This window comes from Cebidichthys violaceus, unplaced genomic scaffold, assembly GCF_023349555.1.
Source record: "Cebidichthys violaceus isolate CVI_PGR_0920_01 unplaced genomic scaffold, fCebVio1.0.p SCAF_10, whole genome shotgun sequence".
NCBI lineage: Eukaryota > Metazoa > Chordata > Actinopteri > Perciformes > Stichaeidae > Cebidichthys > Cebidichthys violaceus.
The window spans coordinates 14565306-14593069 of NW_027176263.1; the positions used below are offsets into that span (position 1 = coordinate 14565306).

Sequence of the window (27764 nt, forward strand, 5' to 3'; positions counted from 1 at the left end):
GATTTTTTTTTTGTTATTTAAGCAGCAACGTTAATGGACAGGATGTAATATATATATTTTTTGTATCCATAGCAAGTATTTTGGGGTATAATCAAAATGTCCCGACAGCTCTGGTGGAGTGGACTCATCCTGAGGACGGCTGCTGTCGTTCAGATGTTTTTACAGTCAGGTCACTACCGTTAGATTCTCACTGATCATGTTTTCCTCTCAGGAGATTTGAATAGGCGTCATTAATAAAGTTTACGAGGCTGTGCCAGGTGCGTAAAATGCGCACAGCGCCTCTTTCAATGTGGAGACACATTGATCCTGCTGCTGTATAATGACTACAAGTATGTAATAAACTAAAAAGAAAGGATACTAAATACAAACAAACGGCGTGAACAAACACATTAGTCCAAGGATAACATACCTATTGGTAAAACTCGTTAATTTAACTCTTTACAGACTTAAGAACATTAGCATAAACAATGTGTTTGAGCATTTTAGTCTTTAATAGAGCAAAGTGAGTGAGCAATAACTCAACTACATGTTGGAAACTCTAAAATAAAGATGAAATGAATAGTTTGTAATAGCAGAAAGACGTCTAGTCCCCCCATAAGTAGCTGTTCTTAAGACTGAACCCACACTTCTATCAGGCTATATGACAGAGGACGCAGTCAGGTGTGAACATTTCTTCGTTGTCACATGTGGACTTGATCTCAGGCCGTTTGCAGGCTTATTGGATAAAACTTTAGATGATTACAGAGGTGACGTGTTGTAAAAACCTGTTCGTACGATATGAACCTAAAGGATTCCATCGTTGCTAGCTTACTTCTACAGGTGCATCACTTCTACAAGATCATAGTTTGAACGAAAACAAAACCTCCAGCAGTCAAGAAAAGTTTTTCACAAGCTTCACGCGACATTTTCTTCCTAATTAAGGCTCCTACTGAGAACTTCTTACATCCTGACAACGTCTAAAGACTCACAGAGAACTTTTAAAGCAACACAACTAACTTCCATCATGGAAAATGTGAGATTTGAACTCTTTAAAAGTCAACGGTGTTTCAATGTGTTTTACCGTCGAGGCTGTCTCGAAATGCCTCAACCTACTGATGATAATAATTTCATCTTTTTATGTATAAAATGATTCATATCACAAATGAATATCACCCAGCTGCCATCTGGGACACACAGTGGTATTGTGAACCTAAGAATAGCCATGAGTACAAATCTGAAGTACTTGAATTTCCTCCCAGCAGACGTGTGACATTATATTTTCTCATCATCTTGTGGTGATTTCATAGATTTGTTTGTGTGAATATGCAGCACTAAAACATAAAACCATGTGACATTATGAGCTCCTTAATGTGGGTCCTGCTTTATTACCTGACCTTGTTGTCCTGTTCTGAAGAAGACCCCAGCTGTGTAAACACATAATTACACTATTTCACTGTTCAATGTTCAATGTCCTAAATTCAAATATTTATTCAGGTTACCACACAGGTAATATTTCAGCACAGATAAATGGTCCACACTGCACAGTGTATGATGAACTATGAGTGAATGAGGGTTAATAGTGGCCCAGCAGAAATGTTTTGCCCTGTAGCCGCCTAGTTTGTTCACCAACAAGGTAACAAACACCATGTGTTGACAGGGCTAATAGGCCTACATGCTCATGAAGAGCAATTGCATTTACTGTACTCATGTACTTCATTCTAATGTGTGTGTGTCTGTGTGTGTGTGTGTGTGTGTGCGTATCGTAGCAGCGTGACTCCAGCCGGCCACAGAGAGCAAGGAGGCCTGCAGCCTGCAGACACTGTCCATGATGCAGGGACGACCAGGTCACACATTTCACTCTCATATTTTGGATAGAAAAAAAGTTGATGTCCTAAATTGTTCACAATGATGTAATCCTCAAGAGCTAGAGAATCAGACAGCTTTACAAAATGACAAACACATGGTGGACTAGTGAATACTGAATGTTTTGGGACACAGTCGGCTGTACAGGCCTATTGTACCGATTATTGGACTCATTTACTTTACAGTAACTTTCCTGTTAACTTCCCATCAGAGTTAATCCAAGTTATATACATTTGAATTCTTCTTGCAGGTGTAAAATCAAACAAAATTTATAATAAATAAAAGACATAATCTATGATGGGTCTTTAAATTTTATAAAGTAACTGCATCCGATGTATTTGTCTCCTGTAAGATAAAGTACAACCCAGAGTCAGAAAAATTTGGGATGGTATATTACATTCAAATAAAACTGAAAACAGTGAAAATGATCTTTGACCTGTGTTACATTGAAAACAATACAACAGCACATTATTTCATGTTCTACCTCACAAATTATATTGTTTTGTTTAAAATAAACAATTATTTCAATTTTGACTCTTGCAACATGAAATTCAAAAAGAGTTGGGTAAAGCATTTACCATTTTGTAATGTTGCCTATTTATCGCCCACCTGACTTTGTCATCACAGATTTCACTGAAAATCTGTTCAATTATCTTGACCTGATAAACAATGAGGATAAACTTTGTTACATTTTAGGATATTTTAATATAAACCTTTTAAATAGACTACATACTCCTACTGGGGATTTTCTCCACATTCTTTACTCTACTTACTTTTTCCCTCTTATTCATAAAACAACACGAGTTACAGACAATGCAGTGACTTTGATTGATAACATCTTATCCAATTCTTTGAGTGAAGGAACCAAAGCTGGAGTCTTATATTCAGACTTGTCTGATAATTTTCCCATTTTTCAGTACTCTTTAATCAAGATTAATAGAGCTAAACATACTAACAAAATAATGCACAAAAGAATTGAGCAAGTCAAATATTTCAAAATGTGAAGATATTCTTATCAGTATTTCATGGGATGATCTACATATATGTGGAAAATAATGTTGAGTTGGCATATCAGAAGTTTATGAAAGTTATTAACTTTAGTTTCAATGATTATTTTCCATTTTGTAGTTCCATCAAGATTAGAGTAAGCCCTGGTTTACAATACATTTACTGAAGCTGCTGAGGAAAGAAGATAAACTGTACAGAAAATATGTTTCAAATCCCACTCCTCTTACACATGGTGCTTTTAAATCCTATAGAAATAAATACACCCATACCATTAGATCTGCAAAAAAGAAATATTTCAGTGAAAAATGTATGAAGTGTTCAAAAGATATAAAAACCAAGTGGAAAGTAATAAATCAGGTGCTGCAAAGAGAAAGACTACCCCAGAGCTTCCTTCAGTCTTTTTTGATGGTGACAATTCTCTAATTTTATGCCCCCTAATATTCAAGAAATAAGTGATATAATTGATGATCTCAAAACATCTTCAGCGGACCATGACAACATTTCTGCATTTGTTGTCAAACAGGTAAAACAGGCGAATATTGCAGCCACTTGTTCACATCTTCACCTTGTCTTTGAAAACAGGTGTTGTGCCAGAGGATTTAAAAATTGCCAAAGTTGTTCCTTTGTTTAAAGCAGAAAACCCACGTTGTTTTAATAACTATAGACCCATATCTATGTTGCCTTGTTTTTCAAAAATAATAGAACAAATTGTACACATGTTTCATGTAGAGTTTAATTCAATTCTTTACAAACACCACTATGGTTTTCGTAAAAATCATTCAACTTATATGGCTTTACCTTGTTGATAAAGTTATCTCTGCACTTGATACTAATTCATTTATTTGCAGTATTTTCATAGACCTTTCCAAAGCCTTCGATAGAGTAAACCATAATATTTTATTGGAAACGCTGCATAAATATGGATTCAATGACATTGCATACAAATGGTTAAAAAATGATGTCTCCAATAGAAGACAGTTTGTTTGTGTTAAGCGTTGTTAGCTAGACTAATATTTGGGGTCCAGGGGTCCATTCTTGGACCATTATTATTCCTTATTTATATTAAAGATTTGTCTAATGTGTCAAAAAGCCTTTTTCCGATCATGTTTGCAGATGACACAACCCTAGTTCTCTCTCATTCAAATTTCAATTCGCTGATTATGGAAGCTAATGCTGGTTTTATTGCCTATGCTACATTTTATTTTATTGTTTAAATTGTGCAAAATAAATAAACTAAACTAAACGGCAAAACAACATTTCAAATACCACTAAAACATTTCAGGTTTCCAAAATGTAAATCATCACATTGACATACTCTACCTCTTGATTGTGTCATTGTAATACAAAAGAATATTGTTAAAATATAACAAACAGAATGAAGCCAGATATGAAAATAATGAATCTGTTATTGACACCTCGATATGGTGTGCTATTAATCTGTAGTGAAGTACATTTGTAACTATGTACCATTTCCTTTGAAATTGTATCTGAAAATACAAGGAAGTTAGCTCATGAATGAGATTTGACAAGGCTTTAATTTTGAAATGCTACATCAGAATGTCCTGATTAGAGTGACACTCTTAGGTGGTGTAATCTGTAGTGAAATTATTTTGTAACTATAGACCATTTCCTTTAAAATCTAATGAAAAATTTGAGGTAAATTTGAAAGGGCTTTTATTCTGAAATGTTTCATAAGAATGTCCAGATATTCTCTGAGATGGTCTGCTATCAATCCCAAGTGAAATTATTCACTTAGTGTAACCTTGATGTTTCTGAATTTGATGTATTGTAGTCATTTTTAAGTCATACTGGTCTGTGTTAATGTATTCTCTATTAATATATTTGATTGTATTCAAACAAATAGAATTTAATTTTTCTTTGAAATACAGTTTGCATGCGGTAAATATTATTGTGTTTAAAGTTATCATTTATGTAATGTATCTATTTATGTTTTTAATGTATGAATTAATTTATCTATGATTTACAAACTTATTGAATGAATTCTTACACGCTACTACCGCAATGCTTAATACATACACGTACCGCAAAATAACGTGCGGGCTGACTTAACTGTGTTTTTCGAAGTATAGGCTGGCTTGACCGCAGTATTTTGGCTACCTATGTGTTGACTGATGCAGAGCGGACATATGAGGCTTTGCTAGCTAAGCTGCAAAAGCAACATGCTCAGAAGATGTTATCTTTGGATCTACCTACATATGTGAACAAACAATGTCCTTGATGAAGTTTAACAATCCAGATCCAGATCCTCTCACACTTATGATCACATGTCAGCTGTCCTTCACATATCCACCCCAGACATTCAACCTGACTTCAGTACACTCGTTCATTGAACTAAAAAACTGAAAATGAGTAATTGAACTACAAATGCTAGAGATAAAAGTGCTAATTTTGCAGAAACATGATCCCTGTCAGTGTTTTACTATTATATATGGATATTACAAATGTTGCTTGGCTCATTATTCCTGCTGCAGATGTTTAAGGTGGAGCTCATTTGAACTCATTTCTACTCTGTTGTTCAGTTTGGGTAGTTGGGAAGGGTTTGAAAAAGTATAATGTGCAAAGTAACTAGTAACTAAAGCTGCCAGACAAATGTAGTGGAGTAAAAAGTACAATATTTCCCTCTGAGATGTAGTGGAGTGGAAGTACAAAGTTGAACAAAATAGAAATACTCAAGTAAAGTACCTTGAATTTGTACATAAGTACAGTACTTAAGCAAATATACTTAGTTACATTCCACCACTGATCATAATAGTTAGTCTTACCACTCACAGCTTATCAAAACCATACAATTTACTAATTTTTATAAAGAGGTGGAATAATATAGAGCAGGATCGAGTTCAGTCTATTGGTCCGGCCCTCCACAACAGTTGCTGTCTCATGTGGAAATAATTGCCCACCCCTGCGCTAAAGGCTTTTCTTTTGAAGGCTACCCACAAAGTTGCAGCGAACCCGGATGTTCATCTGAGAGCAATATGGCGCCTACCGCTGTGGTCGGAACGCAATAATCTATTTGTTCGTTTGTATCAGTTAGCTCCATCAGTACTGATCCGTCAGAGTCTCTCTATGTCTGGATAAACCTGTCTGAATGGACCTTTAGCTGTTCACCTTTTTTCTGGATGTTTTTCCTCTGACTCATCTCCCGGTAGCCTACAAGCTATTGAAGTTAGCTTAGCATGCTAGCTGGAAACGTACCGAAGCGGACGGAAGTTAGCAACACAGTGCTAGTCAGAGTGTAATGGAGAGTAAACGGTGCTTTTGACAGAGTTTGTGTGGAGAAAACGTTTCTGTCGTTGTGTGAAAATGTCTAAAGTCCAAATGCTGAGAACTTTTGTCAACCAGCGACTAACTGCGGCTGCTGAAGAGATATTTGGTCTGTTTGAAAGAACGATAGCCGAGTACGAGAAGGGACTTTCTCGTTCAAAAGAGGAGAACGAGCGACAACAGAAACTACTGGACGCTGTTTTCCCTCAGCTTCAATTACACAGAGCAGGTTGGTTCACTTTCACTGTTTAAACTGGTAACGGAATACCTTCACAACAAACGAATTAACTGAATAGTTGAATATTGGGGTCCAGTCCTATAAGTGAAGTAACTTAAAATATATAAAATAATCGTGATACTCAGCTGTATCGATATTTATTACTACAGTAATCGACTGGATTACAGACAACGATGAGACTACATTTGGAGCAGAAATCAACTACTTGCAGAGTGGTGCTCGGAGAACAACCTGCTGCTCAACGTCAGTAAAACCAAGGAGCTGACTGTTGATTTTAGAAAAAAGGAGGCGAAGACACACAACCATGTTTATATCAGTGGAGCTCATAAACGGCTGTATTTCTTATTATTGATATAGCTTAATATCGTGACATTTTTTTAAACAATGGTGTATCGTAATGTCCGCGACTATCAATACATTCATTTGCTAATTCTTTTTTTAAATGGATTTAAAATGTCAAACAACCTCCTCTGCTCCTGCAACACTGGATGTCGCTGTCTATTTCCTTCTAAGCTGAGGCCAGTTACCTTCCGGCCTGTCACATGATCCGGCCAATATCACAACATTATGGTGTCAGATCAGTCTCAATAATTGCAAAACCCACAAACGAATACATACAAATCCACAAACAAATACATACAAATGCAGAAATATATTTGTGATTTTCTTTTTTTTACATTTATATAAATCGGAATTAATTTATGTGTTTTACGGAATGTATTTGTGAATCGTTCCGCGTGCATTTGTGAGTCAAATTTATTTGTAAATCCTTCTGTGTGCATTTGTAAAACGAATATATTTGTGAATTGTTCTGTGCGCATTTGTGAGTCTTTCTGTGTGCATTTGCAATTATTGAGACTGATCTGACCCCATACAACAAGTGGCCGTATACTGTAGAGCGGCGCTATGTGATCCCAAATCATGCCGTCACATGATGGATGTAGCAGTGTAGTGTCCAGGATTTACGAATAGGTGATGAAGCGTGTCTAAACATCGCTCCCCCCTGCAGACAAAGTAGCTCTGACAGGCGATGTTAGACGACTAGACCACCGAGTCCAATGTTAAGATTGTGTCACACCACATTGTAACAACACAGCACGAGAGCCGTAAAAGCAAAAACATCAGAGTTAATGAAAACTGAACCTGGAGGAATGGGACATGAATGGGAAGGACCCAGCCATAGTGCCGAACATATTTACTTCATGCACTTTATTTCATATGTTTATGGCAACATGGTCAGTGAAACAATAGAATACAGTATGTATTATATTTTCAAATGAAGTTGTGGCAACTGCATTTTAGTAAAAAAGTGTTCAGTGACACAATGAGAATACAATATGGACTTTATTTTTATATAATTTCTTATGGAAAGTGCATTTCATTCAGTATGTTCTCTGCTGAGTGACTGTGTGCAATACAAATACCTTTTGAAGTAGTGTTGATGCAATTTTTCTGCTATGTATCAATATGTGATGTACGTATTAGATTATCCAGGTGGTACACAGTTATGTATTTTAAGCTCTATCTTTACATTTTCATGAAAATAAAAGAAGCAGAGTATTGCAAGATTTATCGTATTGTATCACAATATATCGCGATATGTATCGTGAGGTGCTTGCCAATACAAAGTCCTAGACACAGCCTGTTCACCTTGCTGACGTCTAGAAAGAGATACAGAAGTATCGGCAGAAACAGATTCTTTCCTCTGACTGTGAGACTCCTAAATTTGTCCCCCATCCTCCACATATGATCGTTTTTTGGGGGTTATTGTTTTTTTGTTATGTAGTAAAGTTGGACCACAATCTGCATTTTGTTGTTCAAGCCTGTTGCACAATGACAACACAAATAACTTTGTAACTTGTAACCTTGTATAACAAAACAACGTGCATTAATTTAATGCTACGTGCATTCATTTAATGCTGTGTACAAGAAGGGGATGAGTCGACTCTTTTTCCTGAGGAAACTTGGATCCTTCAACGTGTGCAGCAAGATGTTGGAGATGTTCTATCAGTCTGTTGTGGCCAGTGCACTTCACTTTGCTGTAGTCTGCTGGGGGAGCAGCATTGGAGCCGGAGACACCAACAGACTTAATAAACTGACTAAGAAGACCGGCTCCATCATTGGCTGCAAACTGGACAGCCTGGAACAGGTGGTGGAGAGGAGGACACTGAAGAAACTATTATCCATATTGGATAACCCGGATCACCCTCTCCACCACCTACTGCAGGGACAGCGGAGCACTTTCTCCAACAGACTCATCCAGCTCCGCTGTCATAAGGACAGGTACAGGAGAACATTCCTGCCTATCACAATCAGACTGTATAATAAATCACCTCGGGCCAAATCATTCGCTGTTGGTTAAATCTTTGCACTACTGTTTATTTAGTTGATTTAACATTATTCTGTTATTCTATTCACTGTGTATATAGTGTGCATTTTTTATATAATATCTTTACTCTGTTATTATAATTGTATATATTGTGTATTGTGACGTGCATTTTTTTTATATAATAAGATTTTTACTGTAACCTATTGCTGCTCTGGAACCTATTGCTGCTTGCAACTAAATAATTTCCCCTCGCGGGATCAATAAAGTTACTCTATCTATCTATCTAACAACAAAACCAATCTGTTTTGGCCAATACGGCTAATCAGCATCTCTAGAAGTTATATTTGCTGTCATATTTTCTCTGCTGCAAATCGCTGAATCAAAACCGTATTACAAACAAAACCAGGTTATGTGATCTGTTGCACCCATAGCAAAGGGGTCAATATATGTTCTAACATCTTTGAGATAACCATTCATACCTGAATGCCGAAGTCAAGGTACAAAATTATGAACTAGCTATCTGGATATAGTTGATGATAATGAGTATTTTAGTTAATTAGCTATATTAGAAAAAAAATCTCTCATACGTCTCTGTGTGTTTTCTGTTTTCCTGCAGACGTCCAGCAGCTGTTGGTGGCTAAAGAAGAGGTTCCCCCTGAGCAGCAGAAATGGAGCTCCAGTCTGGACCAGGAGGACTCAGAGCCACCACACATTAAGGAGGAGCAGGAAGAACTCTGGACCAGTCAGGAAGGAGAGCAGCTTCAAAGGCTGGAGGACCCTGATGTCAAGTTCTCATTCACTCCTGTAAAGAGTGAAGATGATGAAGAGGAAGCTCAGTCCTCAGAGCTTCATACAAAACAAACTAAACAGATGGAAATAGATGCTGATGGAGAGGACAGTGGAGGACCAGAATCAGGCAGGAACTCAGATCCAGATATACATCCAGGACCAGATACTGATGAGAAGATTGGAGACTCTTCTGAACCTGAGACTGATGACAGTGATGATTGGAAGAAGACCAGAGAACCTCAGTCATGTTTAAACTCTTTGAAACCTGATGAAGTTCCTGACAGTGATTTGAGATGTACTCGTGAGAAACCATTCAGCTGCTCTGACTGTGTGAAAACATTTGGCACCCGTGGAAAACTAAAGAATCACATGAGAATCCACACAGGAGAGAAACCTTACAGCTGCTCAGTTTGCAAGAAATCTTTTACACGGAGTCATCATTTACAGATACACATGAAAGCTCACAGCGGAGTGAAACCTTTCAGCTGCTCAGTGTGTGGTAAAGGTTTCATTGAAAAAGGAGCCCTAAAGAACCACATGAGAACACACACAGGAGAAAAACCTTACAGCTGCTCAGTTTGTAAGAAATCTTTTTCGCAGAGTGGAACTTTAACTTTACACATGAGAATCCACACAGGAGAGAAACCTTACAGCTGCTCAGTTTGCAAGAAATCTTTTACACAGAGTCATCATTTACAGATACACATGAAAGCTCACAGGGGAGAGAAATCTTTCATTTGCTCAGAGTGTGGTAAAGGTTTCATTGAAAAAGGAGCCCTGAAGAACCACATGAGAAGTCACACAGGAGAGAAACCTTTTAGCTGTTTACTTTGCAAGAAATATTTTGCACGGAAGGAAAATTTACAAAAGCACATGATAATACACACCAGAGAAAATTCTTACAGCTGCTCAGTTTGCAAGAAATCTTTTGCACGGAGTGGAAGTTTGCAGAAACACAAGACAATACACACATGAGGAGAAACCTTACAGCTGCTCAGTCACCTCTGAAGTTACACATTATTAATCATACAATAGACAACCGTCTTTAGTGGTTCTGTTTGTGATGAAGGTTTTATACAAAACGTAAATTTGAAAAGCCACATGTCACATCACACGGGAGGAACGATGGAGCTTTCATCCTATCTTTATCTAAGAGCGTGTTCTTTCAATTTGAGAGCATCGCTTATTGAGTCCACGTTCAGATTTGGTACTGTCTTTAGTTTGATCCAGTAGACTAATTGAGTTTTTATTTTCTAGTTAACTTCAAGTGGTGAAATGTAACTAAGTACATGTATGCAACATTTTTAAGTACTTTACTTCAGAATCTTCACTGAATGTTATTTAAAGCTACAACTCTTCCTCCTCCCTCTCCGCCCTCCGATCCAGAGAGGCCAGGCTCCGCTTCCTGCTGGGTCTCGTTCTGGAGGAGCAGCGCTACGCCACAGAGCTGTACGGCCTCCAGAGGAAGCTAGTTCTGGGGAAACACAAGCAACATATTGTGAGGTTCTGCACAGATGACGAGCTGCAGCAAAACATGAACTAATAGCTTCTTTAAATCTGTTTATTTTAACTCCTTAATAACCCTCTGAACCCAAAAACCCACCGGTGGGTTCCTTCTTAGAAAACTGCCAAAATTACACTATTTATCAAGGCTGAACCTGTAAAAACAGAAGATTATGGTTGTCCCTAAACCACGTGTGACAAACACTTCCTTCAGTAACATTAAGCAAATCTAACCTTAAAATTGTAATATTTCATTAAAAATAACTTTATTCTCAAGTCTCATATATATGTGTGTGTGTGTGTGTGTGTATATATATATATATGTATATGTGTGTATATGTATATGTGTGTATATATGTATGTGTGTGTATATGTATATATATATGTGTATATATATATATATATACAGGATCTGGTTTTTAGATGAAAGAAAGAAAGAAAAAGAAACCAGATCCTGTAAAAAAAAAAAAACCATTAAATTCAGTGCTCCTCAACCCATCTGAGACACTATGCTTGACTCGGCTGAGAACAACAGTCACGTGACAAAAACTGTGTGAAACTTGGACTGACCTGCAGGCTGTTTACACAAAGCAGAGAGGTTGTAATGTTGATGTTGTAAAAATGTAAATAGTTCAATATGTATAGTATGTGGAGCCCCTTTGTTTTCTCCAATATTGGTAACACAAAATGTGAGTATATCGATTCCATTTTTCGACGTTCAGACGCTCTACGTCTGGCTCTGCAAGAAGTCTGGCAGCTTAACTGTGTCACAAGTTCATCTAAGTTTACTTCACTTGCTCTAGTTAGGAGCACCAGTGAATAAAAGACTAAAAAGTAAATGTCAAAGAGGGATCTCAGGATATTACTGTCACCATTTACAGAAGTATTTTCAAAGACTTTATAGTCTTTACAACATTTTAGAGAGACAGTAATTCTCTTACTTCAGAGTTACAACCAAAACTAATGAGTCACATCTTATCATTTTGCAAATTGAGTAGATTTTTAGAGAGTAGGTGTAGCAAAGGAAACACTAGAAACTGTCACAATTTACGGGTACTTCTAAGTTATAAATTATGGAATTTTATGTAGCGTGTTATGTAATTTAAGAGACTGCCATGACATCAGTAAATGGCAGGATTTTTGAAGTAACAGATTTATTCAAGACAGAATTGGGACAGCAGTATCTAGAAGATACCTGGTAGAGAATGGTACACCACAGGGTAGTGTCATCAGTCCGATACTGTTCTCCATCATGATAAATGATGTTTTCCTTCAAGTTCAGGGTGATATTGGGCGATCCCTTTTTGCTGATGATGGAGCACTGTGGAAGAGGGGGAAGAACATAAACCATATTAAAGGGAAAGTACAAGAGGCTGTGAATGTGGTAGGAAGATGGTCTTTTTCATGGGGATTCAAACATTTTTGGGGAAAAACTAAAACAATCATGTTTACTACTTTATTTAGTCACACCGTCAAAGTTGTTTTGGACAAGTTTCTGTATACGCCTACGTACCGGAGTCGGTGGGCAGGTAGAAGACCAGACCAGTCCGTTGAGGAACGAGAACAGCATGCGGGGAGTGATGACGTTGACGATGAAGTAGAGAGGCAGATGCATCATCAGGAAGTGGTAGGTGATGTCGAGGTATGGCGTGTCGGGGCAGCAGGTGTAGTAAACCCAGTGTTTCCAGCTCCTGTAGTCCTTAAGCACCCATTCACCAGACTCCATGAAGTTACTGAGGTCAGGCTGATCATTGTCCTATAAGACAGAGGAGTATAGGAGGTAATGCACCGCAATAGAAAAGGGCCATAAAGGTGAAGATATTTAGGGGTTACATGCTGTAAACTACAGTTTTATGACAGGATATATAAATAGTTAAAACCACAGACACAAGCTTTCACACTGATCTGACAACCCTGTGAATATATATATTGTATTATATATATATATATATTATATATAAGTCACACTCACTGGGTTGATGATGACCAGCAGTCCGTCGTACGTCCAGGTGCCCAGCTTCATGCTGCAGTTCTGCAGGTTGAACGGGAAATGGAGAACGATGATCTCGCAGTATCTCTTGAAGATGGCTGGAGGGTTCCACGTTATCATCCCAGTGTGCTCCAACAGGACTTTGGTTTCGTGGATGATAGCAACGTCTCCGTCAGCGCTGAGGAAGAGGAAGACGGGGACAGAGGGAGATGGGGAGAGAAGCATGGCGAGGCATTTGGACGTATAGGTGTGTGTGTGTGAGTTTGAGTAGTGTGTGTTTACTTGTACAGCACCAAGTCTGGTTTCCAAATGTCGGTTGAAGGGACTCTGAGCTTCCTGATGCTTCCTGATGCCATTGCTGGGGTGAAAATCAGGGAAACTTGAAATAATTTTGTCTACTAACTGATGAAGCCAAGTTTAGTTGTTTTTCTTCCCAGAATGAATACATTGTGAAAATACAAGTTGTCATGTACTGTATATATCACAACGGAAGAAATAAAAATCTTGTAACCTCCAGCAGTCACCATGTCATAAACTCTCCCTTCTTTCTATTTCAACTGAAACAACAAATATCATTCATTTGTGATACTATTTGTGTAATATATTCACCAGTAAAAAGCATATAAATACATGATAATGGGCTACCAGTTGCAACTACATCTAAGTATGTAAATTAAATAGCAGATTAATTGTTAAAATATATGATTTATAATAATTTAGTAACTGTGTTTTGGGTGTCACATGGTAAAAACTTTAATAGCATTAATTTCTAGGGAAATTTGTGCATAGAAACACTCTTTTGTTGATAATCAAAGGTGAGCATTACTTTAATTCCCTTAAAATAACTGTAAACCTTGACTGTACGTATAAAAAGAAGATCTATTCCAAATCCTGTTGAATCTACATACTTGCAATGTGGCGTACCCTCTGATCAATGTTATTGGAATTTTCTAAATGTGTAGTTGGCAATCTGTTTGTCTCACTCAGACGGAGTGTCGGTCTGTCGGCCTCACTCAGACGGAGTGTCTGTCTGTCGGCCTCACTCAGACGGAGTGTCGGCCGGTTGGTCGGTCTCACTGTCTCTCTCAGGCGGAGTGTCGGCAGGTCGGTCGGTCTCACTGCCTTACTCAAGCGGAGCTTCGGTCGGTTGGCCGGTCTCACTGCCTCACTCAGGCGAAGTGTCGGCCGGTCGGTTGGTCTCACTGTCTCACTCAGGCGGAGTGTCGGCCAGTCGGTCGGTCGGTCTCACTGTCTCACTCAGGCGGAGTGTCTGTCTCACTCAGAGTGTCTGTCTGTCTCAGACAGAGTGTGACAGTGTCTGTCTCACTCAGACGGTGTCTGTCTGTCTCACTCAGACAGTGTCTGTCTCACTCAGACTTACTCAGACAGTGTCGGCCTGTCTCACTCAGACAGTGTCTGACAGACACTCCGTCTGAGTGAGACAAACAGTCTGTTTGTTTCACTCAGACATTATCTGTCTGCCTGTCTCACTCAGGCAGAGTGTCGGCCGGTCGGTCGGTCGGTCGGTCGGTCAGTCTCACTGCCTCACTCAGGCAGCAGGTCGGCCGGTCGGTCGGTCGGTCTCACTGCCTCACTCAGACAGAGTGTCTGTCTCACTCAAAGTGCCTGTCTGTCTCAGACAACGTGTGACAGTCTCTGTTTCACTCAGACTCACTCAGACAGTGTCTGTCTGTCTCACTGTCTGTCTCACTGTGTCTGTCTGTCTGAGTGAGACAGACAGACAGACACTCCGTCTGAGTGAGACAAACAGACAGACAGACACTCCGTCTGAACGAGACAGGCAGACAGACCGACCGACCGACCGACCGACACTCCGCCTGAGTGAGGCAGTGAGACCGACCGACTGGCCGACACTCCGGTCTCACTGTCTCACTCAAGCGGAGTTTGGGTTGGTCAGTCGGTCTCACTGCCTCACTCAGGCGGAGTGTCGGCCGGTCGGTCTCACTGCCTCACTCAGGCGGAGTGTCGGTCAGTCTCACTGCCTCACCCAGGCGGAGTGTCGGCCTGTCTGTTTGTCTCACTCAGACAGAGTGTCTGTCTCACTCAGAGTGTCTGTCTGTCTCAGACAAAGTGTGACAGTCTCTGTCTCACTCAGACAGTGTCTGTCAGTCTGTCTCACTCAGACTCACTCAGACAGTGTCTGTCTGTCTCACTGTCTGTCTCAGTGAGACAGACAGACAGACACTCCGTCTGAGTGAGACAAACAGACAGACAGACACTCCGTCTGAATGAGACAGACAGACAGACACTCCGTCTGAGTGAGACAAACAGACAGACAGACACTCCGTCTGAACGAGACAGGCAGACAGACCGACCGACCGACACTCCGCCTGAGTGAGGCAGTGAGACCGACCGACTGGCCGACACTCCGGTCTCACTGCCTCACTCAAGCGGAGTTTGGGTTGGTCGGTCGGTCGGTCTGTCTGCCTCACTCAGGCGGAGTGTCGGTCGGTCGGTCGGTCGGTCGGTCTGTCTGCCTGTCTCGTTCAGACGGAGTGTCTGTCTGTCTGTTTGTCTCACTCGACAGACAGACGACAGACACTGTCTGAGTGAGACAGACAGACACTCCGTCTGAGTGACACAAACGGACAGCCACTCCGTTTGAGTGACACAAACAAACCGGCCGGTCTCACTGCCTCACTCAGACAGAGTGGCGGTCTGTCTCACTCAGACAGTGTCTGTCTGTCTGTCTTACTCGGGCAGAGTGTCTCTCTGTCTGTCTCACTCAGACATTGTCTGTCTCACTCAGACAGTGTCTGTATGTCTCACTCATACAGAGTGTCTGTCTGTCTCACTCAGACAATGTCTGCCTGTCTCACTCAGGCAGAGTGTCTGTCTGTCTCACTCACTCAGACAGAGTGTCTGTCTGTCTCACTCAGACAGAGTGTCTGTGTCTGTCTCACTCAGACAGTGTCTGTCTGTCTGTCTCACTCAGACAGAGTGTCTGCCTGCCTCACTCAGGCGGAGTGTCGGCCGGTTGGTCGGTAGTGCTGCTTGTGTTGTGCGGCTTGTGTTTACTGGCCGCTGTGCCATCTTATTGTTTATTTGTGTTGTGCAGTTTGTCCTTTTTTGGCCGCTGTGCCATCAAGGAGCCGATATTTTTGTTGTGACCCTGGTTCTGCAGCAGGAGTGAAACATTGAAGGCACCTCATACATTGTGAAGTCCCATGGACGTCCTCGCTTCAGCCTGAACGCAGAAGGAGAGCTACGAACAGTAAGAGCAATTTATTTTAATATGCATTGTGCTTGTGTTGTGTTTTGTGGCCGCCGTGCCATCACAGAGCAGATATGGTTGTTGTGACTGGTGTTATGTAGAAAAATGTCTTTTGCTAGTTTTATTAACCGAACATTAGTGTCTTTGTGACAGGCGGAGTGTCTGTCTGTCTGTCTGTCTGTCTCACTCAGACAGAGTGACTGTCTATCTGTCTCACTCAGACCCAGTGTCTGTCTCACTCAGACCCAGTGTCTGTCTCACTCAGACAGAGTGTCTGTCTGTCTGTCGGTCTGTCTCACTCAGACATTGTCTGTCTCACTCAGACCTAGTGCCTGTCTGTCTCACTCAGACAGTGTCTGTCTGTCTCACTCAGAGTGTCTGTCTGTCTCACTCAGAGTGTCTGTCTGTATGTCTGTCTGTCTGTCTCACTCAGACAGAGTCTGTCTGTCTCACTCAGACAGTGTCTCTCTCACTCAGACAGAGTGTCTGTCTGTCTCACTCAGACAGAGTCTGTCTGTCTCACTCAGACAGTGTCTGTCTGTCTCACTCAGACAGATTCTGTCTGTCTCACTCAGACAGTGTCTGTCTGTCTCACTCAGACAGTGTCTGTTTGTCTCACTCAGACAGAGTGTCTGTCTGTCTCACTCAGACCGAGTGTCTCAGATAAAGATGTACGGACAAAAGATTGAACAAGTGAAAGTTTTTTGGTTTCTTGGGGTGTGGTTTGACAATAAATTAACATAGAAAGAGTATATTCAGAGGATACTTATGAAATATAAAAAGATTTTAAATGTATTGAGTTGTAACAGGGTCAGAATGGGGAGCCAGCAGGTCTGCAATCAAAAATATATCGCGCTGATGAGGTCAGTCCTTGATTATGGTTGTGTGGTATTTGGATCAGCTGCAAATTCTTCACTAAAGAAGCTGGAAGTGTTGCAATCCCAAGCTCTGAGACTGTGTTGTGGTGCTTTTAAGACAAGTCCTGTGGCTGCTCTTCAGGTGGAGGTGGGTGAAATGCCGCTGCATTTGAGACGCAAGCTCTGAACTACTGGGCCAATCTTCAAGGACATTCTGGAGATAATCATCCGACCACAAAGGTACTTCTGCCATGTTGGGAAAGAGAAAGGGCCAAACAGGAATGTTTTGCATAGAGCAGTGGAAAATTAGCAAGAGAGATGTCATTGGATCAGGTAACATTCACTCCTACAGTACCATTACCAACTACACCACCGTGGCTATTTCCATCAGTGTCAGTTGATAATAATTTTTTGGACAAAACCCAAGCGTTTAAAGACATTGATATCATGGCAGGAGTGGTGGAGGATAGACTACAGACAACATATCAAGCATGTACTCCAGCATACACAGATGGATCTAAAGATCCTAATACAGGGAGAACTGGTTTTGCAGTCACCATACCAACTGCAATATGAAGTCAAAAAGAGAACATCAGACCATCTGTCTGTATATACAATTGAGATATTGACCATTTTAACAGCACTGTAGTGGGTAGAGGAGGTTCGGATAAAAAAGATCATTGTCTGTTCAGATTCCAGTTCAGCATTATCCTCATTACAATCATTCACATCCCACAGCAGGCAGGATTAATTAATGAAATATACAAAACACTGTTCTGACTTAAGAATATGGGAATTTTTGTCTCATTTATGTGGGTACCAGCATACAGAGGGGTAAAAGGAAATGAAAGAGCAGATAAATTAGCAAAACAATCTTTAGAAAGTCAGCACAAGACAGACATTTTACTCATCAAAGCAGAAGCTAAATCAATAATCAAAAGAAACATTATGAAGGAATGGCAGCATAGTTGGGACGTAGGAGAAACAGGAAGACATCTTTATGCTGTTCAGAAAGAAGTTGGCGAAGGGAGGACATCCAGAAGAAGCACCACAGAAGAAAACATGCTAACCAGACTGAGGATTGGACACACAAGGCTCAAAAAAACAATGCAACTAATAAATAAACATCCAACAGGACTATGTGAGCACTGCCAAATACCAGAATCTGTAGACCATGTCATTTGTCATTGCCAGAAATTCATACTCGAGTGAGACAGATTGAAGAGGAAGCTGGGAGTTGAGGAACTAAACCTAGAAGATGCATTAATCTTGGGGGCAGGAAAGGTACTACAATACGTAAAAGAAACTGGATTGAGTAAAAGAATTTAAGTGACCGAAATGATAGAACTCTTTTTAATTTTTTTAATTTTATTAGTCTTGTTTTGTTTATTTTTGTTTTGTGTTTTTTTGTAAGGTGATAGATACTCTGGTCCACACTCCAATACAGTACTCAAGTAAAGAACCCTGAATTTGTACATAAGTACAGTACTTAAGCAAATATACTTAGTTACATTCCACCACTGATCATAATAGTTAGTCTTACCACTCACAGCTTATCAAAACCATACAATTTACTGCTTTTTATAAAGAGGTGGAATAATATAGAGCAGGAACGAGTTCAGTCTATTGGTCCGGCCCTCCACAACAGTCGCTGTTTCTCATGTGGAAATAATTGCCCACCCCTGCTCTAAAGGCTTTTATTTTGAAGGCTACCCACAAAGTTGCAGCGAACCCGGATGTTCATCTGAAAGCAATATGGCGTCTACCTTTGTGGTCGGAACGAAATAATCTATTTGTTCGTTTGCATCAGTTAGCTCCAGCAGTACTGATCCATCAGAGTCTCTGTATGTCTGGATAAACCTGTCTGAATGGACCTTTAGCTGTTCACCTTTTTTCTGGATGTTTTTCCTCTGACTCATCTCCCGGTAGCCTACGAAGCTATTGAAGTTAGCTTAGCATGCTAGCTGGAAAAAGACCGACGGGGACAGAAGTTAGCAACACAGTGCTGGTCAGAGGGTAATGGAGAGTAAACGGTGTTTTTGACGGGAGTTTGTGTGGAAAAAACGTTTCTGTCGTTGTGTGAAAATGTCTAAAGTCCAAATGCTGAGAACTTTTGTCAACCAGCGACTAACTGCGGCTGCTGAAGAGATATTTGGTCTGTTTGAAAGAACGATAGCCGAGTACGAGGAGGGGCTTTCTCGTTCAAAAGAGGAGAACGAGCGACAACAGAAACTACTGGACGCTGTTTTCAACCCTCAGCTTCGGTTACACAGAGCAGGTTGGTTCACTCTCACTCTTCAAACACTGTTTACACAGACATAAGTCCAATATGGGTCAACTTTGAGGGCCCCTGTCTCCTGAATGGTTTATCATTCTGGTTAATCAAACCACGTTCTAACACACTCACGTAAAGGTTAACATGCAAGAAAAAAAAGAGTTGAGGTCAGAAAGTGATTGATTTGTCAGGGAATGTCTCAGTGAAGTGTTTTCTCCTATGTTGGTATTAGTACTTTTACTGCAGTAAAGGATCTCAATATGTCTTCCACCACTGCTTAGGTGTAATAGCCCTGCTTTGTAAGTGTTACTTAAAGGAGCAGTGTGTAGGATTTAGTTGGATTTATTGGCAGAAATAGAATATAGGATTCATGAATATGTTTTCATTGGTCTATAATCACCCTAAACTCGTCTTGTTTCATGTCCTTCATTTATTCAATGGGACCATGAGGCGGAGTCCGCCATGTCCCTACAGTAGCCCAGAATAGACAAACCAAGCACTGCCTCAGTGATTCTTAACCATAGGGCCACCTAGAGAGCCGCAAAAACCTTTCAGTTTTGCACCTGTGGGCCGCGAGGGCCGTGGGGCCGCATAGGTCAGGGGTCACTAACTGGCGGATCGCGGTTCGGATCCAGACCTAGACGCCGTTTATCCGGACCCAGGACCTAAAACCGATAGATAATTGACAATTATTAAATTTTGACGGAGCGCTACTTTTTCAGCATTTACGGCACTTGTTCAGCGGTGCTGGAAACACACCGACCAATGCGTCACGTGATGCAGTTCAGCCAATCAAATATGGGTATTCTGACAAGTTTCCTGACTCGAGTGAAATGCACACTCACCGTGACACGGGGGAGAGATGAGGAAATAGATCGCAGAGCAGTTAGGTTAATGTTTGAGGTGTGGAAGTTAAATCAGAAGGACGATCCCTAAAAAGAGAGAACTGAACTGAACTAAGAGCTCAGAGTCTTTGGCCTAAAATTGGCAGATTCGATTAGGTGAAAGCTTCCCACAGGCAGTTGTGTGACAGTATGTCTTAAATGGAGCAAAACTATTCACTCACATTTGCAATGAAGACACTGAAAATAAACACAAGTGCCCATAATGATCAGAACTACATATTATTTCACTGACAAACGACGGTGTCAACAGAGAGAATAGAGCTGAAACAATTAAACAATTAAACAGTTAAATAACCACAGATAAAGTTGCTGCACACACATTTATCTTGTTAGAAGATGAGAAAAATGTCTTTTTTTAATTGACATCACTTCATACCTGAATTAACTGAATTTAAACCTGCAGAGCAATTCAATGAAATACATTTTTTTAAAATTAAGTGATTTATTTTAAGATGCACATTTTTCAAAAGCTTTGTGTTCTGTCAGTTATTCTTTAATCCAGCCCTTATTTTACTTGAAATGAGAGGAACATTTATGTATGTATTATTTATAATCCATCAAGTTAAATTTGAAACTAATTTGAACTAATAATTGTTAATATAATTGATGTGTACTTTCAATTTGATTTGACAGTTGTTTACTACACAGAGACGTTGTTACTACTAGACTTCTTGAATATATATATATATATATATATATATATATATATATATATACACATATATATAATACAGATTTAAAATGTTGTTTAAATTGCCCCAAATCCCTTTGTGTCAAACAATCTCCTCCTCTCCTGTAATGCTAGATGTCGCTGACTTTTGCCTCCCAAGCTAAGGCCAGTGACCTCCGGGCCTGTCAAATGATCCGGCCAAAATCACAACATGGCGTCTCACAATCAAGCAGCCATAAACTGTAGAGTGGCGCTATGTGATCTCAAATCATGCCGACACATAATGGATGTAGCAGTGTAATGCCCAGGATTTACGAAGAGGTAACGAAACGTGTCTAAAGATTTCTGCCCCCTGCAGAGAAAGTAGCGCTGACGGGCGATGTTAGACGACTAGACCACCGAGTCCAATGTTCCGATTAAGTCACACCACATCACGACACTACAGCACAAAAGCCGTACAGGCAGTAACATCCCGGAGGTACTGAAAAGTGAACCTGGAGGAATGGGACATGAATGGCCCAGCCATAGTGACAGACAACTTTACTTTAATTTCATTTGATGTTTATGGCATCTACATGTAAGTTAAGAGTGGTCAGTGACACAATAAGAAAAGAATACAGTATGTATTTTATTTTTTAAATGAAGTTGTGGCAAGTACATTTTAGTAAAAAAGTGACACAATGAGAATACAATGTGCACTTTATTTTCATATGATTTTTTTTTTATGGCAAGTGCATTTCAGTTCTCTGCTTAGTGACTGTGTCTAACGCAAATACTTTTTGATGTAGTTTTGATGCAATTTGTCCGCTGAGTTATCAATATGTGATGTACGTAATAGACTACCCAGGTGGTACACAGTTATTTGTATTTTCAGCAATATTTGTACATTTTCATGAAAAAATAGAGTATTACCATATCATCATATCTTATCACATCGTGAGGTGCTTGCTAGGGGTGGGAATCACCAGAGGTCCCGCGATTCATTATTATCACGATACTTCAGACACGATACGATATTATCACGACACTGTGATATGCTAGTATTGCGATAACATATATTGCGATTTATCACCTTTTTTTTCAACTGCAAATGATGTCCCCAAAGGAAAACTGTGTCAACATGTTTTATCTAATATGATAAAGTTTTCAGTCTGTTCATCTCACTTCAGTCATTTTTATTGCAGCAAAATGGGATTGTCAAGCAGACAGACTGACCAACACTGTCCTAAAAACCTGTCATAAATGTTGCATGCACCTGACAAACTGAACTGTTTGTATTACAGTCTACATAGTCCAACTTAACTGAATGCAAACGTGTGTGGACTCAGTACATGAATTATAACTTGTACAAGTAAGATATAAGAGTTGTATAACTTGCGATGCGTGGACGTCAAGGGCAGAGAGCCAGTTATGCGCCGCACTCTCCCCATGAGCCTGGCTACTATTGGCAGATTAAACGCCCGTTGCGAGGCCAGATTGAGCGTGTGAGCGAAACACTTCACATGCAGGTATCCCGCTAACTGAACACCAACACCCATGTTAGAAGCGTTGCCGGTTACAACCACCAGGTTTTTGTCGGCAATCCGCCATTCTTGTGCTGCATTTTGCAGGAGGTCTACAATGTTCGCCCCAGTGTGACTTGCGTGTACTGCTCTAGTTTGGAGAACGTGAGACAGCAGTCGCCAATCCTCTGTGAGATATCGTGCTGTTATAGTCACATAGGAATCCACTGCGCTTGACGTCAACGCATCGCAAGTTAATGCAACCCTTTCTGCTGTACTCAAAGATTCCTCAACTTTAAGTTTCACTTCTCTGTAGAGCTTGGGCACGGCTGTATCTGTGAAAAAACGCTGCGACCGAGTCATATCCATGTCCTTCTTCAATTCCTTGTTAAAAAATCCCAAATAAGTCCAGATGTTTGATTTAAAAGCGGACGGTGCATTTCTGATTTCTTTCTCCGATGTCTCCATCTTTGTTTTTACCAACTTCCTACCAATCACACTGACCCGGGACCTCTGCTGACCTCACCAGAAAACAACTCAGCACCATCTAGTGGACTGAAAAAGCAATTGATTTTATTTTTCTTGTACCAAAAAGTATATAGTTTATATAATAAAAGATCGAAACTTGGCTTCCGTGTATCGATACAATATCGGCACGCAAAATATCGCGATACTATGCTGTATCGATTTTTTTCCCCCACCCCTAGTGCTTGCCAATACAAAGTCCTAGACACAGCCTGTTCACCCTGCTGACGTCTGGAAAGAGATACAGATGTATCAGCTGCCGAACCGCCAGACTTCAGAACAGATTCTTTTCTCTGACTGTGAGACCCCTTAATTTGTCCTCCATCCTCCACATATGATATTGTTTTTTAGGTTTTTTTGTTAAGTAGAAATTGGACTACGATCTACATTTCGTAAAACCCTGTTGTACAATGACAACAAAAATAACCTTGTATCACAAAACAACAATACCGATTTTTTTTCTGTTTTGTCTGATACGGTTAATCGGCCATATCCATGACAGTAAAACGTGATCTTTAAAAGTTAGATTGGCTGTCTTTATTTTTTCTGCTGACCCAATCACTAAATCAAGATATGAACTAGCTATCTGGATATAGTTGATGTTAATGAGTATTTTAGTTAATTAGCTATATTACAAAACAAATCTCTAACTTCTGTGTGTGTTTTCTGGTTTCCTGCAGGCGTCCAGCAGCTGTTGGTGGTTAAAGAAGAGGTTCCCCCTGAGCAGCAGAAATGGAGCTCCAGTCTGGACCAGGAGGACCCAGAGCCCCCACACATTAAAGAGGAACAGGAGGAACTCTGGACCAGTCAGGAGGGAGAACAGCTTCAAAGGCTGGAGGAGGCTGATGTCAAGTTCTCATTCACTCCTGTGAAGAGCGAAGATGATGAAAAGGAAGCTCAGTCCTCAGAGCTTCATACAAAACAAACTAAACGGATGGAAACAGAAGCTGATAGAGAGGACTGTGGAGGACCAGAATCAGGCAGGAACTCAGATCCAGATATACATCCAGGACCAGATACTGATGGGAAGACTGGAGACTCTTCTGAGACTGATGACAGTGGTGATTGGAAGGAGACCAAAGAACCTCAGTCACGTTTAAACTCTTTAAATAATGCTGAAGTTTCTGAAAGTTATTCAAGATGTAGTGCTGGTGAAAAACTTTTTAGATGCTCTGAGTGTGAGAAAACATTTGGCGAGAGTCGAAATCTGAAGAAACACATGCGAATCCACACAGGAGAGAGACCTTTCAACTGCTCAGTTTGTAAGAAATCTTTTGCACGTAAATATGATTTACAGAAACACATGAAAATCCACACAGGAGAGAAACCTTACAGCTGCTCAGTTTGCAAGAAATCTTTTGCACATAAACATGATTTACAGAAACACATGAGAATCCACACAGGAGAGAAACCTTTCAGCTGCTCAGTTTGCAAGAAATCTTTTGCATGTAAACATACTTTACAGGAACACGTGAGAATCCACACAGGAGAGAAACCTTTCAGCTGCTCAGTTTGTAAGAAATCTTTTACCTACCGTTCAAATTTACATCAACACAAGACAATCCACACAGGAGAAACACCTTACAGCTGCTCAGTTTGCAAGAAATCTTTTGCACACAAACATTATTTCCAGGTACACATGAGACTCCACACAGGAGAGAAGCCTTTCAGTTGCTCAGTTTGCAGTAAAGGATTTGTGCGCAATTCACATCTGAAGGTACACATGACAACTCACACAGGAAAGAATCCCCTTTAGCTGTTCTGGTTGCAGTTAAGTTTCCATTTGTGATAAAAAAGTTTCAGCACAAGTCACCTCTGAAGTTAAAGATGATTAATCATATAAGAGACAACCGTCTTTAGTGGTTCTGTTTGTGATGAAGGTTTTATACAAAACGAAAATTTGAAACGCCACATGGCACATCACACGGGAGGAACGATGGAGCTTTCATCCTATCTTTATCCAAGAGTGTGTTCTTTCAATTTGAGAGCATCGCTTATTGAGTCCACACTCAGATTTGGTACTGTCTTTAGTTTGATCCAGTAGACTAATTGAGTTTTTATTTTCTAGTTAGTGTTGGTTTTCTAGAGGGGGCCGGGGGCACACTCACCTGGAAGAAAATGTTGTAGATTTTAAAGTTAAATGCATCAGTCTGGTGCATTTTGAGGCCAAAATCAAGAGGCTATTTCTATGAAGAACTGTGTGCTCCTGTGAACAATTTTGTCATTTGCTTTTAGCGGTGGTGGAATGTAACCAAGTACATTAACACAATTATTGTACTTGAGTACAATTTTGAGGTACTTGGACTTAACCTGAGTACCTGCAGCATTAGAGTGACGAACACATCAATGCATTGTTGAGGTATCCACCTAAATACCCATAACCTGTCTCTCTAATTTTGATCAATCGATCCATCAAATTGAAGAAGAGACAAACACCTAGAAAAACTGTGCAACATTATGAAACGGCGGCACGCGGTATACTGCAGATGAACTTCTGCTCTCTGCAGAGCGAAGGAGGAAGATAGATCCTGTAAGCACAGCCTAAAGTAATATTTGGTTTTGGCAACTGACTGACACGTTCGGCCCGATTGACCTTTATACAGTCGGCTGTTATAACCGTTAGCCAAAGAGCATAGGAAGCGATATTTCAAAGTATTGTTTTCTTTTATATTATTCATTCAGTGTAAGAGTATTAAGAGTACCTAAACAACTTAATTCAAGGATTTGACGATGTTTAGTTATCTACCATATATGGACCAGGAGGTCAAAGATGCTGGAAGAAAGAAGTATAAAGAGGAGAAGGGAAGGAAAAGGGTGCGAGAAGAAAGTTTGATCTTGAGGTAGGACATTTTTGTCTGTTCTTTTATTGACTTTTTGAATAATAATTTTTTGTAACCTTCAATCTACTTGTTATTGTAAGAAACAAATAAAACTGTTTTGTATTTTGTACACTCCAACTGAAGTCCAGTCTTGCTCATCTCTGAGGCTGCCCTCACAGTCTCCTAAAGGTAAGAGAGTACCTCATACAACCACATTTCTAAACATCTGAACTGTCCCTTTTAAGTACTTCAGGTGCCTGTTCCTGTTGGTCCATTTTAACAAAGGTTGGGTTCAAATTGTTACGATACTTTTTGTAATCTCCTGGACAAAGTCAACGTCATAACAGTTTGTGACCAAAGATTTGTCTGACTTAATCAGGTCAAAAGACAAGCACGTGTTGCAAAAGTCATATGAGAAAAGAGAGACTGTAAAACATCTGGTTGAGATTACATATTCAGCGGTGATAAAACTGAGGTAATGGGGTGCTGAATCTGGTCTGGACAAATTTTAAAGGAATCCATTTCAACTGAGGTGGGCTGTCGGGGCCAGCAAAGCCTTCTCTGCTGGCCTAGACAGAATCACAAAGTTATAACTATTTTATAATTTAATTATTTTTCATAAATACACTACATGTATTCAAAATATTTCTCCCATTAGCTTATTATCTTATTTCACAGCTACTGTCTTCCTCAGTTGCGCTGCTTCCAGCACAGCTTGTTTTATGTAGAGCTTTAATCCCATCAGATTTTGCCCCTATGCTGTCTCTAGGTAAAATCTGCCTGGAGGCCTGCAGAATTACACATGAAACCCTTTGTAAATGGGGACGATATTGTTGATTGTCATAGTCTTCAACCAATCAGATTTTAAGTTTGACTTGTTGGCCGTATTCTTTGACGTGCCAGAGCCTTCTAGCTGGCCTAGCCATACGTGATTGGTCAGTGGGCTAGCTTGACATGTTGGACAGTGACAATCACAATGGGTAAATCCCAAGTCTCTTAATTGCATCCTCGTTTCCCTCACTTGGGTCCTTTCCTTGCGTCTTAGTCCTTCCCACCAGGGATCCATGGAGGAACCCATGTGAGGAGAGAGGAAACGAGGAAATATGTTTTAAGAGATATGAGACGCCCTTTCCTCTGAAGCATCACATGAACCAATGTCTGTTTCTGATGAAAGCGGCTGCTGAGCTGTGATCAGCTGTCAGTCGGCTTTAACAGCTGGAGAGACTTTTGATAGTTTGTGTCTGTACACATCACTGTACTTAATAATAGTAACTAATAATACTAATAACTAATAAAGACACAGTAATCATCACTGTAGAGGTGTTTTCTCTCTAGTCTGTTACCTCTTTAACAAACTGTTCTGTTTATAAGAGCAGGATCGATTTCTACTGGCAGAATGTGTTTGTCATATTTATTAATTATTTGTGTCTGTACGTTTTGAAATTGTGATTGTGATGTGATTATTAAATAATCCAGAATATGATTATGGTTTCTCTTAAATGATATAACTCATCAAACCAGACACTGAGGAATTATCAGCCTCACGTGACTGAATGAAATTATGATAAATTATGTTAAAAGTGTTTCTTCTCTCCAGCTCTCTCTGACTTTAATTGTTTCCATAATAAAAGTTATTGAGGGAAATATCATATCATGAAAATACAAATCTTTCTAACAAATGAATAAAGTTGTTTGTGGTCGGCTTTAACAGCTGGAGAGATGTTTGATAGTTTGTGTCTTCACACATGATCACTATACTTAATAATAGTAACTAATAATACTAATAACTAATAAAGACACAATCATCACTGTAGAGGTGTTGTCTTTCTGTAGTCTGTTACCTCTGTTCTGTTTATAAGTGCAGGATCGATTTCTACCGACGGAATGCGTTCGAATCAAACTATCCCTGGTGTCTGTCGTACTGCTCCTGGGTCCTTACTACACCCGTTACAAAGGTAACAAGATGGGAATAATTTATAGACTGCAGGAATTCAT

At 40.0% G+C, this 27764-nt stretch overlaps 2 protein-coding genes across 3 annotated transcripts; both read left to right on the forward strand.

The window, feature by feature from the left end:
* Nucleotides 1-5845: 5845 nt before the first annotated feature.
* Nucleotides 5846-11273, forward strand: LOC137884901 (gastrula zinc finger protein XlCGF57.1-like). Of its 2 annotated transcripts, XM_068727002.1 has the most exons (3): nt 5846-6361; nt 9316-10068; nt 10875-11273. In XM_068727002.1, coding segments are annotated over exons 1-3 (945 nt in total). In that variant the 5' UTR covers nt 5846-6171; the 3' UTR covers nt 10877-11273. The 2 variants fall into 2 exon arrangements, with proteins under 2 accessions (XP_068583103.1, XP_068583095.1); XM_068726994.1 differs by having other exon boundaries at nt 9316-11273.
* Nucleotides 11274-18817: 7544 nt separating this feature from the next.
* LOC137884917 (zinc finger protein OZF-like) lies at nt 18818-25912 on the forward strand. The gene is made up of 2 exons (XM_068727014.1): nt 18818-19351; nt 23631-25912. Exons 1-2 carry the CDS (start codon nt 19159-19161, stop codon nt 24704-24706), a joined length of 1269 nt encoding a protein of 422 aa, XP_068583115.1. The 5' UTR covers nt 18818-19158; the 3' UTR covers nt 24707-25912.
* Nucleotides 25913-27764: the final 1852 nt, after the last annotated feature.

Bases quoted from the DNA above. Each gene is read 5' to 3' on its own strand.
- LOC137884917 (XM_068727014.1), top strand. From the start codon at position 19,159: ATGTCTAAAGTCCAAATGCTGAGAACTTTTGTCAACCAGCGACTAACT. The intron at 19,352-23,630 runs GTTGGTTCACTC...GGTTTCCTGCAG, and splicing joins GCTTCGGTTACACAGAGCAG to GCGTCCAGCAGCTGTTGGTG.
- LOC137884901 (XM_068726994.1), top strand. From the start codon at position 6,172: ATGTCTAAAGTCCAAATGCTGAGAACTTTTGTCAACCAGCGACTAACT. The intron at 6,362-9,315 runs GTTGGTTCACTT...GTTTTCCTGCAG, and splicing joins GCTTCAATTACACAGAGCAG to ACGTCCAGCAGCTGTTGGTG.